This window comes from Leuciscus leuciscus (assembly GCF_965113295.1).
Source record: "Leuciscus leuciscus genome assembly, chromosome: 14".
Classification (NCBI taxonomy): domain Eukaryota; kingdom Metazoa; phylum Chordata; class Actinopteri; order Cypriniformes; family Leuciscidae; genus Leuciscus; species Leuciscus leuciscus.
The window spans coordinates 38,438,469-38,452,248 of NC_138738.1; the positions used below are offsets into that span (position 1 = coordinate 38,438,469).

At 38.5% G+C, this 13,780-nt stretch overlaps 1 protein-coding gene across 1 annotated transcript; it reads left to right on the forward strand.

The window, feature by feature from the left end:
- The first annotated feature begins 5,539 nt into the window (after nucleotides 1-5,539).
- On the forward strand, nucleotides 5,540-12,253 carry LOC309514128 (uncharacterized protein). Its single transcript, XM_082190268.1, has 6 exons — nucleotides 5,540-5,670; nucleotides 5,771-5,841; nucleotides 5,929-6,466; nucleotides 7,941-8,087; nucleotides 8,172-8,225; nucleotides 10,599-12,253. Exons 3-6 carry the CDS (start codon nucleotides 6,031-6,033, stop codon nucleotides 10,850-10,852), a joined length of 891 nt encoding a protein of 296 aa, XP_082046394.1. The 5' UTR covers nucleotides 5,540-5,670; nucleotides 5,771-5,841; nucleotides 5,929-6,030; the 3' UTR covers nucleotides 10,853-12,253.
- The last annotated feature ends 1,527 nt before the right edge of the window (nucleotides 12,254-13,780 follow it).

Sequence of the window (13,780 nt, forward strand, 5' to 3'; positions counted from 1 at the left end):
TTACAGCTATGCACACTTCTCGAGCCTCATCCAGCATGTCAATATGATAAAGCTCGTGCACAACACTTGACATGTTTGCTCGATATGGACGAGAGGAGATAAGATGCTCATCCTCCCTCTGGTCTGCTCTGTAATCCCTACACACGGCTTTAATTCTGCCCTGTAGACCTGAGACATGTTCCCATCCGCCCCTGCGGCTCACAGATGAGCATCACACACACCACACGTGTGTGTGTGTGTGTGTGTGTGTGTTGGGATATGTGGTTTACACGGACAACACGCCGGACATTTCACCTGGGCTCCCCGGACCTAAGGGTAATACGGGGACTATGCCAAGGTCCTCATAAATCAAAGAGTGTAACTGCATTTGTTAGTGTCTGAACAACATAAATTCTCTTTTTCTTTGAAAGTCCTTATTTACCACTTGACCTGATTTTGAGTGTATGCCAGTGTATAGAACAGCGACCCCACAGCTGGGTTTTATATTGCAGTTTCATACACATTTCTGATACACACGGTGCATTTTGGCGGGCCGTCTTGTGATTGGCTGGTTTGCGCACGTGGGCGGTAACAAACAGAAGTCGACGGGAAGCTCCGCCCACAGCACATGGCCCAGCTGTCGCTAATTAAATACCTAATGGACCACACCTCGGAAGTGTCAGCTCGACGTCGTTGGGTTTACTGGATTAAATACATACAGGTAATAATTATATTTATACATATAGTTGCATTTTTGCATGAAGTGTTTCCTATTTGCAAGAAATTGTAACTTGTAACTTACAATTACTGTAAAATGCTATATATTTACCACAATATTAGCTGAGCTAGCTTGAGTGGCTATCAACATGTCCTGCTCATTAAGCCTCGGGCTAAAGAGGTGGAGGACATCAGGTAGAGATGAGGACAGAAGTAACATTGCGAGCAGGTCAAATTTGGTAGTTTTGTTTTTAAAATGAAAGCTAGCTAGGTTAAGTTGAGCTGTGGCTACCGCATGGCTTAATGAGCAGGGCGAAGCTAGTTAAAGCCTTAACTTTTACTACAGACATTGTGTTTGTTTTATAGAATTAAATATTTTCTTAGTAGCCCAACATTATTTTGTTTAAATATGAAGTTGCAGTGACACAGGAAGGCTGTGATATCATTAATATGAGTACTTTCAGGCCATTAAATAAATGTAATGTGTTTATGATGTTCTGTTAGTGTACTAAACCTGTAAGATAAATTAATTGGTACCATAACCAACCACAATGATCAATATACAAAACATGCTGTGTGTAGAGTGTTATTTAAAAAAAAAAAAAGTTAAAAACAGTGTTTTTATATTCTTGACTTTATTTAACTAACTTTGTGAAATTGTTAGTTCTCATATAAGAAATGCTTTAACCATAGAACATTTCACATACCAAAACACTGTACATTTTCCATCAAGCTTCAGGTGGAACATGATTTTTATAGCTTTTGTTAGCACCACCTAACCAGCACACCATAGATGATACTGACCATTACAGAATGTAAGAACAAAAACAATGAAGTCATCAAATGCTGTGTTCATCAGAGTGTAGTTTTCATAATCCACGGTCTACAATATATATATATATATATATTTTTTTTTTATACAGGGCCTTGATGATGAAATGTCTCCAAAGATGTGTTGTACCACAAATCCCCCATCCACAACTGATGATACTGAAGAGGTATGTCCTCACAAAAGATAGATTTTTATTAATGTCTTGCACTTGATTGTTAATATCAGAAAAGTTGTCAGTGAGTTTTAAAGCAAGGTTTTCCTCTGTCTTTCTGTCAACACTAGAATGGTTTCTTTTTTTATTCAGATGTCAAATGTCCTCTCTAGTGTCACGCTCCCAGGACTTTCTCTTTATTGTCCTTTGTCTCTGTTTGATCTTCTACAGCTGACCACTGAGAGCAAGTGCACCCATACAGCCGTCAGCCACCCGAATCAGACTAGTCCAGAGCTCGGCCCACTCACCAAGGTTGGAGAGGTAAATTAAATTTGATGTACAACTTATTTGTGGCAAAATGTTAAATATGCCAACCTATTTCAATATATGTGTGTGTGTGTGTGTGTGTAGTCACCTGAGTAGAACATGCTTTATGTGGACAGTCGCCTGAGTAGAACATGCTTTATGTGGACAATGGAATGGAAGGACAGTCAGTATAATATCTGAGTGTATGTGTGTGTGTGTGTGTGTGTAGTCACCTGAGTAGAACATGCTTTATGTGGACAGTCGCCTGAGTAGAACATGCTTTATGTGGACAATGGAATGGAAGGACAGTCAGTATAATATCTGAGTGTATGTGTGTGTGTGTGTGTGTGTGTGTAGTCACCTGAGTAGAACATGCTTTATGTGGACAGGCGCCTGAGTAGAACATGCTTTATGTGGACAATGGAATGGAAGGACAGTCAGTATAATATCTGAGTGTATGTGTGTGTAGTCGCCTGAGTAGAACATGCTTTATGTGGACAATGGAATGGAAGGACATTGTCTAAACATGCTTTTTCAAGCTTCAGTCAGTATAATATCTGAGTGTATGTGTATCAAACACTGAACCCCACCCAAACATGACTTGGGAGGTCCATACAGTTTAGAGGGTCCCGTCCCCAGAGGCATCACTTTGGTTTTTAAGAACACTTGGACTGCCTGCATTGGATCTGTATGTTGGTTTAATGTGAATGCTAAGTTGTTTGGTTACATGTAATGGAAAGGCACCCATTCAACAGCACTGACGAAAATTCATGACAAGATGTCATTTAAAAGAATCATAGCAAATCTAAGAACTATAAAAGGACTAACACCTCACTCCATGTAAAAGCTTAGTCAATTATTCTAGAAGTGCAATCATTCTACGAAGTTGGCTGACAATAGATAAACAACAAAGTAATCAAATGCTGTATTCATCAGTGTAGTTTTCATAGTCTACAGACTGTAGTCATGTGGCCTGTTCAGTGACTAAAGAACCGTTTCAGAGACTACATGTTTTCCACAAAACACTCACTGAAATACAGCCATGATATCTTTTCACTGAATGCTACACAGGGAACATCTTGTCTTCAAGATATTTATTATAATTGATCTTTTTTTGTTGTTTATTCTTTTTTACAGGGCCTTGATGATGAAATGTCTCCAAAGATGTGTTGTACCACAAATCCCCCATCCACAACTGATGATACTGAAGAGGTATGTCCTCACAAAAGATAGATTTTTATTAATGTCTTGCACTTGATTGTTAATATCAAAGAAGTTGTCAGTGAGTTTTAAAGCAAGGTTTTCCTGTGTCTTTCTGTCAACACTAGAATGGTTTTTATTTTTTTATTCAGATGTCAAATGTCCTCTCTAGTGTCACGTTCCCAGGACTTTCTCTTTATTGTCCTTTGTCTCTGTTTCATCTTCTACAGCTGACCAATGAGAGCAAGTGCAGCCATACAGCCGTCAGCCACCCGAATCAGACTAGTCCAGAGCTCGGCCCACTCACCAAGGTTGGAGAGGTAAATTAAATCTCATGTACAACTTATTTGTGGCAAAATGTTAAATCTGCCAACCTATTTCAATATATGTGTGTGTGTGTGTGTAGTCACCTGAGTAGAACATGCTTTATGTGGACAATGGAATGGAAGGACATTGTCTAAACATGCTTTTTCAAGCTTCAGTCAGTATAATATCTGAGTGTGTGTATCTAACACTGAACCCCACCCAAACATGACTTGGGAGGTCCATACAGTTTAGAGGGTCCCGTCCCCAGAGGCATCACTTTGGTTTTTAAGACTGCCTGCATTGGATCTGTATGTTGGTTTAATGTGAATGCTAAGTTGTTTGGTTACATGTAATGGATAGGCACCCTATTAGTTATACTGGGCTACATGAAGTCAGCTCCAGGCACTGAGGCTAACCACAAATTCTCCATCTACAATTAAAAAATATGAAGAAGGTATATCTTCATATAGGATATGCTTTAAATAAGCTGCATTCAAACATTCAAAGGAAAAAACAAAAACTCAGATAATATCTACAAGGGCTAATTTCTGCACAAACCTTCAATTTCAATCTCATCCAGTGACTTCCCCTGCATGCTGGAAAGGTTTCCTTTCTCCATTGACAAAAGGAGTTTGGAAATCTTAGCCAGTTGTGTTGTGGGAACTGGTAATCTGTAGAAGTCGCGGTGAACACAAATGTGTTCATCAGTGTAGTTTTCATAGTCCACGGTCTACAATATTTTTTGTTTGTTTTTTCCTTTTTACAGGGCCTTGATGATGAAATGTCTCCAAAGATGTGTTGTACCACAAATCCCCCTTCCACAACTGATGATACTGAAGAGGTATGTCCTCACAAAAGATAGATTTTTATTAATATCTTGCACTTGATTGTTAATATCAGAAAAGTTGTCAGTGAGTTTTAAAGCAAGGTTTTCCTCTGTCTTTCTGTCAACACTAGAATGGTTTCTTTTTTTATTCAGATGTCAAATGTCCTCTCTAGTATCACGCTCCCAGGACTTTCTCTTTATTGTCCTTTGTCTCTGTTTGATCTTCTACAGCTGACCACTGAGAGCAAGTGCACCCATACAGCCGTCAGCCACCCGAATCAGACTAGTCCAGAGCTCGGCCCACTCACCAAGGTTGGAGAGGTAAATTAAATTTGATGTACAACTTATTTGTGGCAAAATGTTAAATCTGTCAACCTATTTCAATATATGTGTATGTGTGTGTGTGTGTAGTCACCTGAGTAGAACATGCTTTATGTGGACAGTCGCCTGAGTAGAACATGCTTTATGTGGACAATGGAATGGAAGGACAGTCAGTATAATATCTGAGTGTATGTGTATGTGTGTGTGTGTGTAGTCACCTGAGTAGAACATGCTTTATGTGGACAGTCGCCTGAGTAGAACATGCTTTATGTGGACAATGGAATGGAAGGACAGTCAGTATAATATCTGAGTGTATGTGTGTGTGTGTGTAGTCACCTGAGTAGAACATGCTTTATGTGGACAATGGAATGGAAGGACAGTCAGTATAATATCTGAGTGTATGTGTATCTAACACTGAACCCCACCCAAATATGACTTGGGAGGTCCATACAGTTTAGAGGGTCCCGTCCCCAGAGGCGTCACTTTGGTTTTTAAGAACACTTGGACTGCCTGCATTGGATCTGTATGTTGGTTAAATGTGAATTCTAAGATGTTTGGTTACATGTAATGGATAGGCACCCTATTAGTTATACTGGGCTACAAGAAGTCAGCTCCTGGCACTGAGGCTAACTACATATTCCCCATCTACAATTTAAAAATATGAAGAAGGTATATCTTCATATAGGATATGCTTTAAATAAGCTGCATATAAATAAGATACGCTATAAATAACAAAATGCAATAAAAGGGTAATCATATGTATGAGGTAAATTAAATGTCACATTGGTATTGGATTTAAAATGATTGGATATCGACATGTAAATATGAAATATCTTTCTGTCCAAACTATGTGGCGTAAATATAAAATATCTTTGTCCAAACTATGTGGCATAAATAAATACTACAATTAAATTTTTCGCCAACAGTGTCAAAAACACCGCCTTGTGTGCGCAACAGTATCCTCCTTGGACAAGTGTGTTCGTTGTGTGGGACCCGTATCTTCCTTCAAGTGGCTTGGCTATCGATGCACAGGTTAGATATTTAGTGAATTAGTATAGAGTGTAATGTGTTGTGCTCTAACCACTTAAATAGACCTGCAGTGTTAACATTATTTTACTCAAATGTGTTCCAGTTTGTTCAGGGGTCTGGCATAAATCCTGCCTCAAGCAAATTAAAAGAGATGACTTTAACAGCACAGCACAGGTGAGTATCTACTAAGTGAGTGTTGAACTTGAACTGGCTATAAGATTCAATCACCATGTCAAATAATTTGCTTTCTCACCAATTCAGGCGCAGCAGTCTCCTAAGGCTTCTGAGGATGAACTGCTGTCAGATCAGGACAAAATTCCACATCCAGAATTGGACCAAATATCATCTGATGATGCTGAGGACATGTCTGACAAGGAATACATACCTGATTCAGAGTCAGAATATGCTTTGTCACTACTTGCCAGTAGAAGAACTGAATGTGGCATTTGTGCCATAAATGTCTTCCTGTTTGCAAGACCAACGTCAATGAGCCACTACAGAGGACATGATTGTTTGCATGTTCATGCAAGCCAGTGTGGAGCAAAGCACCCTGAGTACCTTAGGTCAACGCAACTCAGGAAACATGTTGCCACACTCTCACAAGTCCTTAATTTAAAACACAATGAACTTGATCAGGTTGCAGATTTCCTGGGTCACGACATCCGTGTTCACCGCGACTTCTACAGATTACCAGTTCCCACAACACAACTGGCTAAGATTTCCAAACTCCTTTTGTCAATGGAGAAAGGAAACCTTTCCAGCATGCAGGGGAAGTCACTGGATGAGATTGAAATTGAAGGTTTGTACAGAAATTAGCCCTTGTAGATATTATCTGAGTTTTTGTTTTTTCCTTTGAATGTTAATTTATAATCATCTAGACTTGGCGTAGTCAGCATCCCTTTCCAAGAAAAAAAAAAATCACCTTTCATGTCCAAGTATGAGTCGAGGACTACTATTCAGAAATATAAACTTAAGTCTACAGTATGGCTGGACAGTAATTCAAAATTATGTTTGTGTAGGTGCAGTCGAATTACTTTAAATATGAACCTAATATCAGATTGTGTAATCATTTATCTTATGTGCTCATGGACCACATTAAACATAAACGCAGGTATAATAGCTCAAAACTACTCAAGTAAAAATAGTTACTTTGCAAAAAGTGGCAAGTACAAAACCAAGTACTATCTTTTCCTTATTTGATGTGGCTATTTCAACCACAGATTTTTATGTCCAGCTATTTATGAGAGTTTTACCAGAGCTGTAAACTATTTGAGTAAATGTAATTAGTAACAGTACAACTACAAAGTAGCCAAAAAGTTATGCAATTACAAATTACATTTTGCATGGCACCTAACTTTTTCTGCAGCAGTTTGTTTTTGCTATAAAGAAGTGATATTTCCATCTAAGTGGCATTGACTGAACTATATCTTGTGCGTTTTGCCCTTACTCACCCAAACTTGTCAACAAGTCTACTTTACATGAATGCGAGTGCATTAGTAGGTGCTAAATCGCAGACGTTTGATTTAGATGAAGTCAGGACTGCAGCCAGTGATGAGTCCAAAACCAGCACATCCAGTGCAAGTAGACTTTGACTATTTAATTTGACTTAACATAATTTTTTTTTATCCACCATATTGACAAGGCCTTTTTGAAGGATATTGGTTTACGTGTGGCCTTTTTGTGCACTTGAGCTTAACTGAGACTTGAGAGTTTGTAGACGTTTAAATAGATAGTTCACCCAAAAATGAAAATTGTCATAATTTACTCACCCTCAGGTTGTTCCAAACTTGTCTTTGTTCTGCTGTACTAGTCAATGGCTGGCAAGATCTGCTTGGTTAAAAATATATAAAATATCTATCTATGTGTACAGCAGAACAAAGAAATACAGGTTTGGAACAACTTGAGGTTGACTACATGAAGACAGAATTTTCATTTTTGGGTGAACAATCCCTTTAAGAGGCTGTTGTGTCGACCCTGATTTATTAGACTATTGAGGTGTTCAGTTTTATTTAGATTTTAGAAAATAAACATGACTTCTCATTTTACAAATCAATTGTTTCTTATTTTCACCTGCCTGTCTCAGGTGTCAAGGACTAGTGCATCTTTGAGCCTAGATTTAGTAGAAGTAAAATACTAAAGTATTGTTAATCACTTTTACTCGTATTGGTAACTTGTAATAGAGTAATTTATGCTGCAAGGTATCTGTCTTTTTACTCAAGTATGGTTTTCAAGTACTCTTTACACCTCTGAGTTTTACTAATGCCATTTTCCAGATGAGATTGCGTTAAGTGATGCTGAAGACAGTGGGAGCGAATCTGATGACAGCAACACAGATCTCACCGCATCAGAGCTTGGAACTGTGGAGCCTATGGTTTCTGACTCTACAACCACAGAGCAAGACCATGACATGGGAGACTTTGGTATGTTAACTCAATTCATAGTCACTGCTGATAAAATGTATATTTTCCTGTGACAAAAGTAACTTGTTAAATTGTTTTCAACAGGATCAGTGTCATTTGTGTCGTCCACAGTAAGTGAGAGTGTACCTCCCTCTGAAGGTAAGATTCAGATTCAAGACGTTTATTGTCTATGCACAGAAGAAACACAGTGGTTTATACCCTACAATGAGATTCTTATTTTGCCCAACTCCCTTAAAGGGATACTTCACCATTTTTTCATATTAAACTGTTATTCCCTTAACTAAGATGAGTTGATGCATACCTCTCTCATCTCAGTGCGTGCACTCAATCGCTCTGGCGCGCGGCGACAGTTTGATAGCACTTAGCTTAGCCCAGATCATTCATTAGGGACCAAACAGAAATGAAGCTAGAAGCGACCAAACACCTCCACGTTTTCCCTATTTAAATACAGTTACACGACCAAGTATGGTGACACAAAATAAAACGTGGCGCTTTTCTAAGCGGGTAAAAAGGATAACTGTAGTGTATGGCGGAATAGCACTGGGAGCACTTCGTCTAGGTGTAAAAAGCAGAGCCGGACAGTAACGGAGTACATTTACTTGAGTACAGTACTTAAGTACAATTTTGAGGGATCTGTACTTTACTCGAGTATCATTTTTGGGGAGTACTTATGACTTTACTCAAGTACATTTGAGAGGCAAATATTGTACTCTTTACTCCACTACATTTCTATCCATAACCGTGAGTACCCGTTACTTCTAAAAAAGAAAAAGAAAAATCTCGGAAACCCTCAATTTGTTGTTTCCCTCTCAAACGTGATTGGATTGTGCAGGCGCCACTGATTGGGACAGCCTATCAGCAATCACCTTCAGCTTTCCGCCAAAGGTCAACTCCATGGTCAGATTTAGATAAGAGACGAAACCATGGATGAAACAATGGATGAAGACGCAGCAGGTCCGTCCCGGGAATGTGCCAACCCGTGGCCCCACCTCGCCAGACTATTTCAATTTTCTGAACAAGTTAATGATAGTTTTCGCTTCAAGTGTTTGCTGTGTTTACCAATGTAAGCACTGTGGCAGTAGTAATGCAATATTTAGAAAATGTACTCTTGTACTCTTGATACTCAAGTACTTTTAAAAACAAGTACTTCAGTACTTTTACTTAAGTAGACATCTGACTGTAGTACTTTTACTTGTACTTGAGTAAAATTTAGCAAGGTGTATCTGTACTTTTACTCAAGTAATGAAGCTGTGTACTCTGTCCGCCTCTGGTAAAAAGTCACGTTGGTTCTAATGACAGAAGTGAGAGGGAGAGGATTTTTCAAGCGTGACTTTTTACTGCGCCAAGTCGAAGTGCTCTTGAGTCCCAAGTGCTATTCCGCCATACATTATAGTTATCCTTTTTACCCGCTTAGAAAAGTGCCATGTTTTATTTTGTCACCATACTTGGTCATGTAACTACTTGTGTAACTGTTTTTAAATAGGGAAAACGTGGAGGTGTTTGGTCGCTTCTAGCTTCATTTCTGTTTGGTCCCTAATGAATGAACTGGGCTAAGCTAAGTGCTATAAGTGTCGCCGCGCGCCAGAGCGATTAAGTGCACGTACTGAGACGAGAGAGGTATGCATCAACTCGTCTTAGTTAAGGGAATAACATAGTTTAATATGAAAAAACGGTGAAGTATCCCTTTAACATTATTATGCACGTCTTTGTGATGTATTCAACTATCAAAATGCAAGAGTAATCTTAAAGAAAGAGATATAAATGAATAGCCCTAAATTTAACTGTACTGCATTTGTACAAAACATCTTGTCTGCAAGGGAGCATATACACTTACTTTATTATCAGGAAATGTATACTGAATTTGAGGTAAAAGTAAAGTTACCTCCTCCTCTTCACATGTTCTCTTGATTGCCCATGAGTATGTTCTATTAATTCTCTTTTTAGCAAGTTGGTTAAAAGACTAAAAATGAATTGGTCTTGATGACTGAGTCACAACATGCCACAAAATCTGGAAGATTAAGAGGTTAAAAGTAGTATTAAGCTGATTGTTACGTACAGTTTCAATATCAAGACTAAACTTTCAGACCAAGTTCCAACACTATTTAGTTAACCTTATGAAATCAGATTTAAACTGAGAATCAGACCTTAAACCCCATAGTCTTGGTTTCAATTAAAATACGGTGTGTTAAAGTACAATGCCAAAATTACTTAAGACATGTTACTAATTATAGTATTACTTACTGCAATTAATTCAAATAGCAAAAGGTTTGGCCACATAAATAGATGAACAGCAGACATTCTAATAATACTCCATATTGTCCGCACTCTAATGTGGGCTAGTAAAGTTGGTGAAATCACATCGAGTGAGACACCAACTGATACCCAAAGTGAATTAAGAAAAGTAAACTGCAATTTCTTGTCAACTGTGGCATTAACTGACCTCATGTTTTGATGGCTTAAACTGGACAACACATTTAGTGATCTATTCATTTTTGTTTGCCTATCTTCCAGGGAAGTATGCTGATGAGGAACATGGATCCAGAAGAGTGGCAAAGAAAGTGTGGTCTAAGGCTGAGGTCGCTGCAGTAATGCGACACTTCAAAGGTCATATAAGCAGGGGAAAACTGGCCACCAAAACTGAATGCAGTCACTGCAAACTGGTGGAAGACCCCGTGTTGGCACAAAGAACAGTGCAAAATATAAGGGACTTTGTTCGAAATAGAGGAATAGCTGCAAAGAGGCAGTCAGAAAAAGAAAAGATTTAAATACACTGACAATTGTGGTGGTGTTTCTATGTTTGTGTTAAAGGAACACGCCGACCTTTTGGGACTTTAGCTTATTCGCCGTATCCCCCAGAGTTAGACAAGTCCACACACACCCTTCTCATCTCTGTGCATGCCGTAACTCTGTCTGACGCACCCACCGCTAGCCTAGCTTAGCACAAACACTGGAGGTAAACGGCTCCAGCTAGCATACTGCTCCCAATAAGTGACAGAATAACGCCAACATTCTCCTATTTACATTTTGTGATGTGTATAGTCACAGTGTGTATGAATAACAAGGTCACATGATACACAGCCATCTTCTAACCGTATACATACTGGGAACTATATTCTCATAGAATTAACTATATAGAAGACGAAGCACTGCTGGCTGGAGTGATTAGCACAACCCTCTGAGCGAACTCTCTGCTCCTCACCACGGGCTTCTCAGGTCCTGCGAGCAAATCCTTCCGCAGTAGCAGTGCTTCGCCTTCTGAGAATATAGTTCCCAGTATGTATACGGTTAGAAGATGGCTGTGTCTCATGTGACCTTGTTATTTGTACACGCTGTGACTATACACATCACAACATGTAAATAGGAGAATGTTGGCGTTATTGTGTCACTTATTGGGAGCAGTATGCTAGCTGGAGCCATTTACCTCCAGTGTTTGTGCTAAGCTAGGCTAGCGGTGGGTGCGTCAGACAGAGTTACGGCACGCACGGAGATGAGAAGGGGGTGTGTGGACTCATCTAACTCTGGGGGATACGACGAATAAGCTAAAGTCCCAAAAGTCCAAAGTTCCTTTAATGTTTTAAATAGAGGCCGTCACAAAAGCAAACTGTAAAACAGCTTTTATTTTATTTTATATATTTTTTTATTTTTTGTTATGAGCAACCATGGGTCTTTTGAAGTTGGGTAAGAATGACTTATTTTACCTTTTTTGCTCCATTCTCATTGTCATGGCACTGGTGTTGTGTGACAATCTATTGTTTAGCTCTTACAGGCTGTTATCTGGCTGTTAGTCAGTGTCACCAACTAACAATGGTGATGTTAGAGTTGTGCAATAAAATAATAATTCAAGTCCCATTAATGCTTGGTGGTGTCAGGTTAATGTGTATTTATGTTAATGTGTATTTATGTTAATGAGCAAGTGACGTCATTGTCCCTTTAAAGTCCCAATAATGTTTGTTTTGGTCCTTATAAGTCACATATTCTTCAAAAAGAGAACTGTCTCTATAAACCACAATAATTTTAGGGTGGTGTGTATCACGCTCTGAAGGGTGTATCTGAAGTCTAAAGTGTCCTGAATTTTTTCCAAATTTTTTTGAGTGTTTTAATCTAACTCTCATAGCTCTAGGACCTCAGGAAAGGGTAGTCCATCTAAACCACCACCGGGCCTGTTTGGAGAAAAAGTCTGGCTAATCCACATAAACCAGTATGTGTGTGTGTGCATTGTGCTGCCAAACGGTATCTCGTGGTGCATATGCAGAACGCGAAAACACGCTTCTATATGTTGTTTTTACAGCATCATAAACGCATAAATGCCTCATTCTGTTTAAAGAAATGCGGCCTAATTTCAGAAGACGGATTTAGGGAAAGATGCAATGGAATAAAATTAAAAAGCATTGCATTTCTGGATCGTGAATGTTTATATTTTTATGTAAATAAAAAAAGAAGAAGGAGCTCAAGACTCTCATTATTATTTTATTTCAATGTCGTGTTATCCTGTAGCCTATTACAGTGCCTGTACAGTATATGGGTGTGCCTCAAAATCTGTGCAGAACTTTTGTTCCTTCACTTTCTATTCAACCATGTTATGCTGTGATATTAATTATCCTTTAAAGATAATAAAGGGTTTGATCTTTCTGACATCATGATGTTATTGGAGGAGTTTAGCACTTTTTTGTGGGTTTTTCGCCCTGATTTGAGTTGAAAAATTATGTTTTGAAAATTCAGGCCTACTATCTATAATCTGTAAAGAGTTTGTGTTATATATCACAAGATAACATTTGATATAACATGAAATACTGATCATGTGATTTAGTGTACTATTCTCTTTAAAAAGTAATGAATCATCAATTAGTAAGTATTCTAATTTGTTATAATTTAATTATGATGTTACTATTAATAATATATATGTATATACAGTACATATACAACATATATGTATGTATATATAGCCTATTATATATATATTGTACATACATACATAGGCTACATATGAACTGATTGTAAGGTGTATTTTTTAGTTTTTTCCCCCATTTTATCTCCAGTGTTTTCTTCTGTGATTGGTGATGTTCTCTTTACGCTGGTGTTTGTGAAGCTCAATCAAGCATTTTGACTTCACTCAAAGATTTAGCTCTGAATTCAATTTGAGAACAAGGTCCCGCTCGTGGCGAGTGAAAAATGGACTACAGAGATCCTCTAAATGGTGGCCATCAATAAAGGCACAGTGCTTTGCTTTGCATTCATCTTCCTCCCTTAATTTGTTTTCCAGACCTCAGTCCCTCGGCTGCTGACCTTTCAGAGAGACGCTCCTGAAACAGCAGATAGAGTGAGACGCTCTCCTCCGAGGACTCGTGTGTTTATGAAGTGCAGCCCGGGGAGAATGGACTGAATATCACAGCACATTTAACATGAGAGAGACAGTCTGGAGTGATGTTACTGTGGTAAAACAGCATCCGCTATAGGGACAGTCTCAGGAAACACTGCCATTTGTGTCCGGGAATCTCTCAGGATTATTATTATTTTAATTTTTTTAATAATTTCATTTTAAAAGGCTATTGCTGAACTCTAAATTCTGTGGGTTTTTTTTTTACAGTACCAGACTACAGTAGGAAGCACACATGACCTCCAGTATTCAGATGATGATGGTCAGCATATATATGTGCTTACAGCCTCACTCTTAGAAATAAAGGTTCAATATAGAA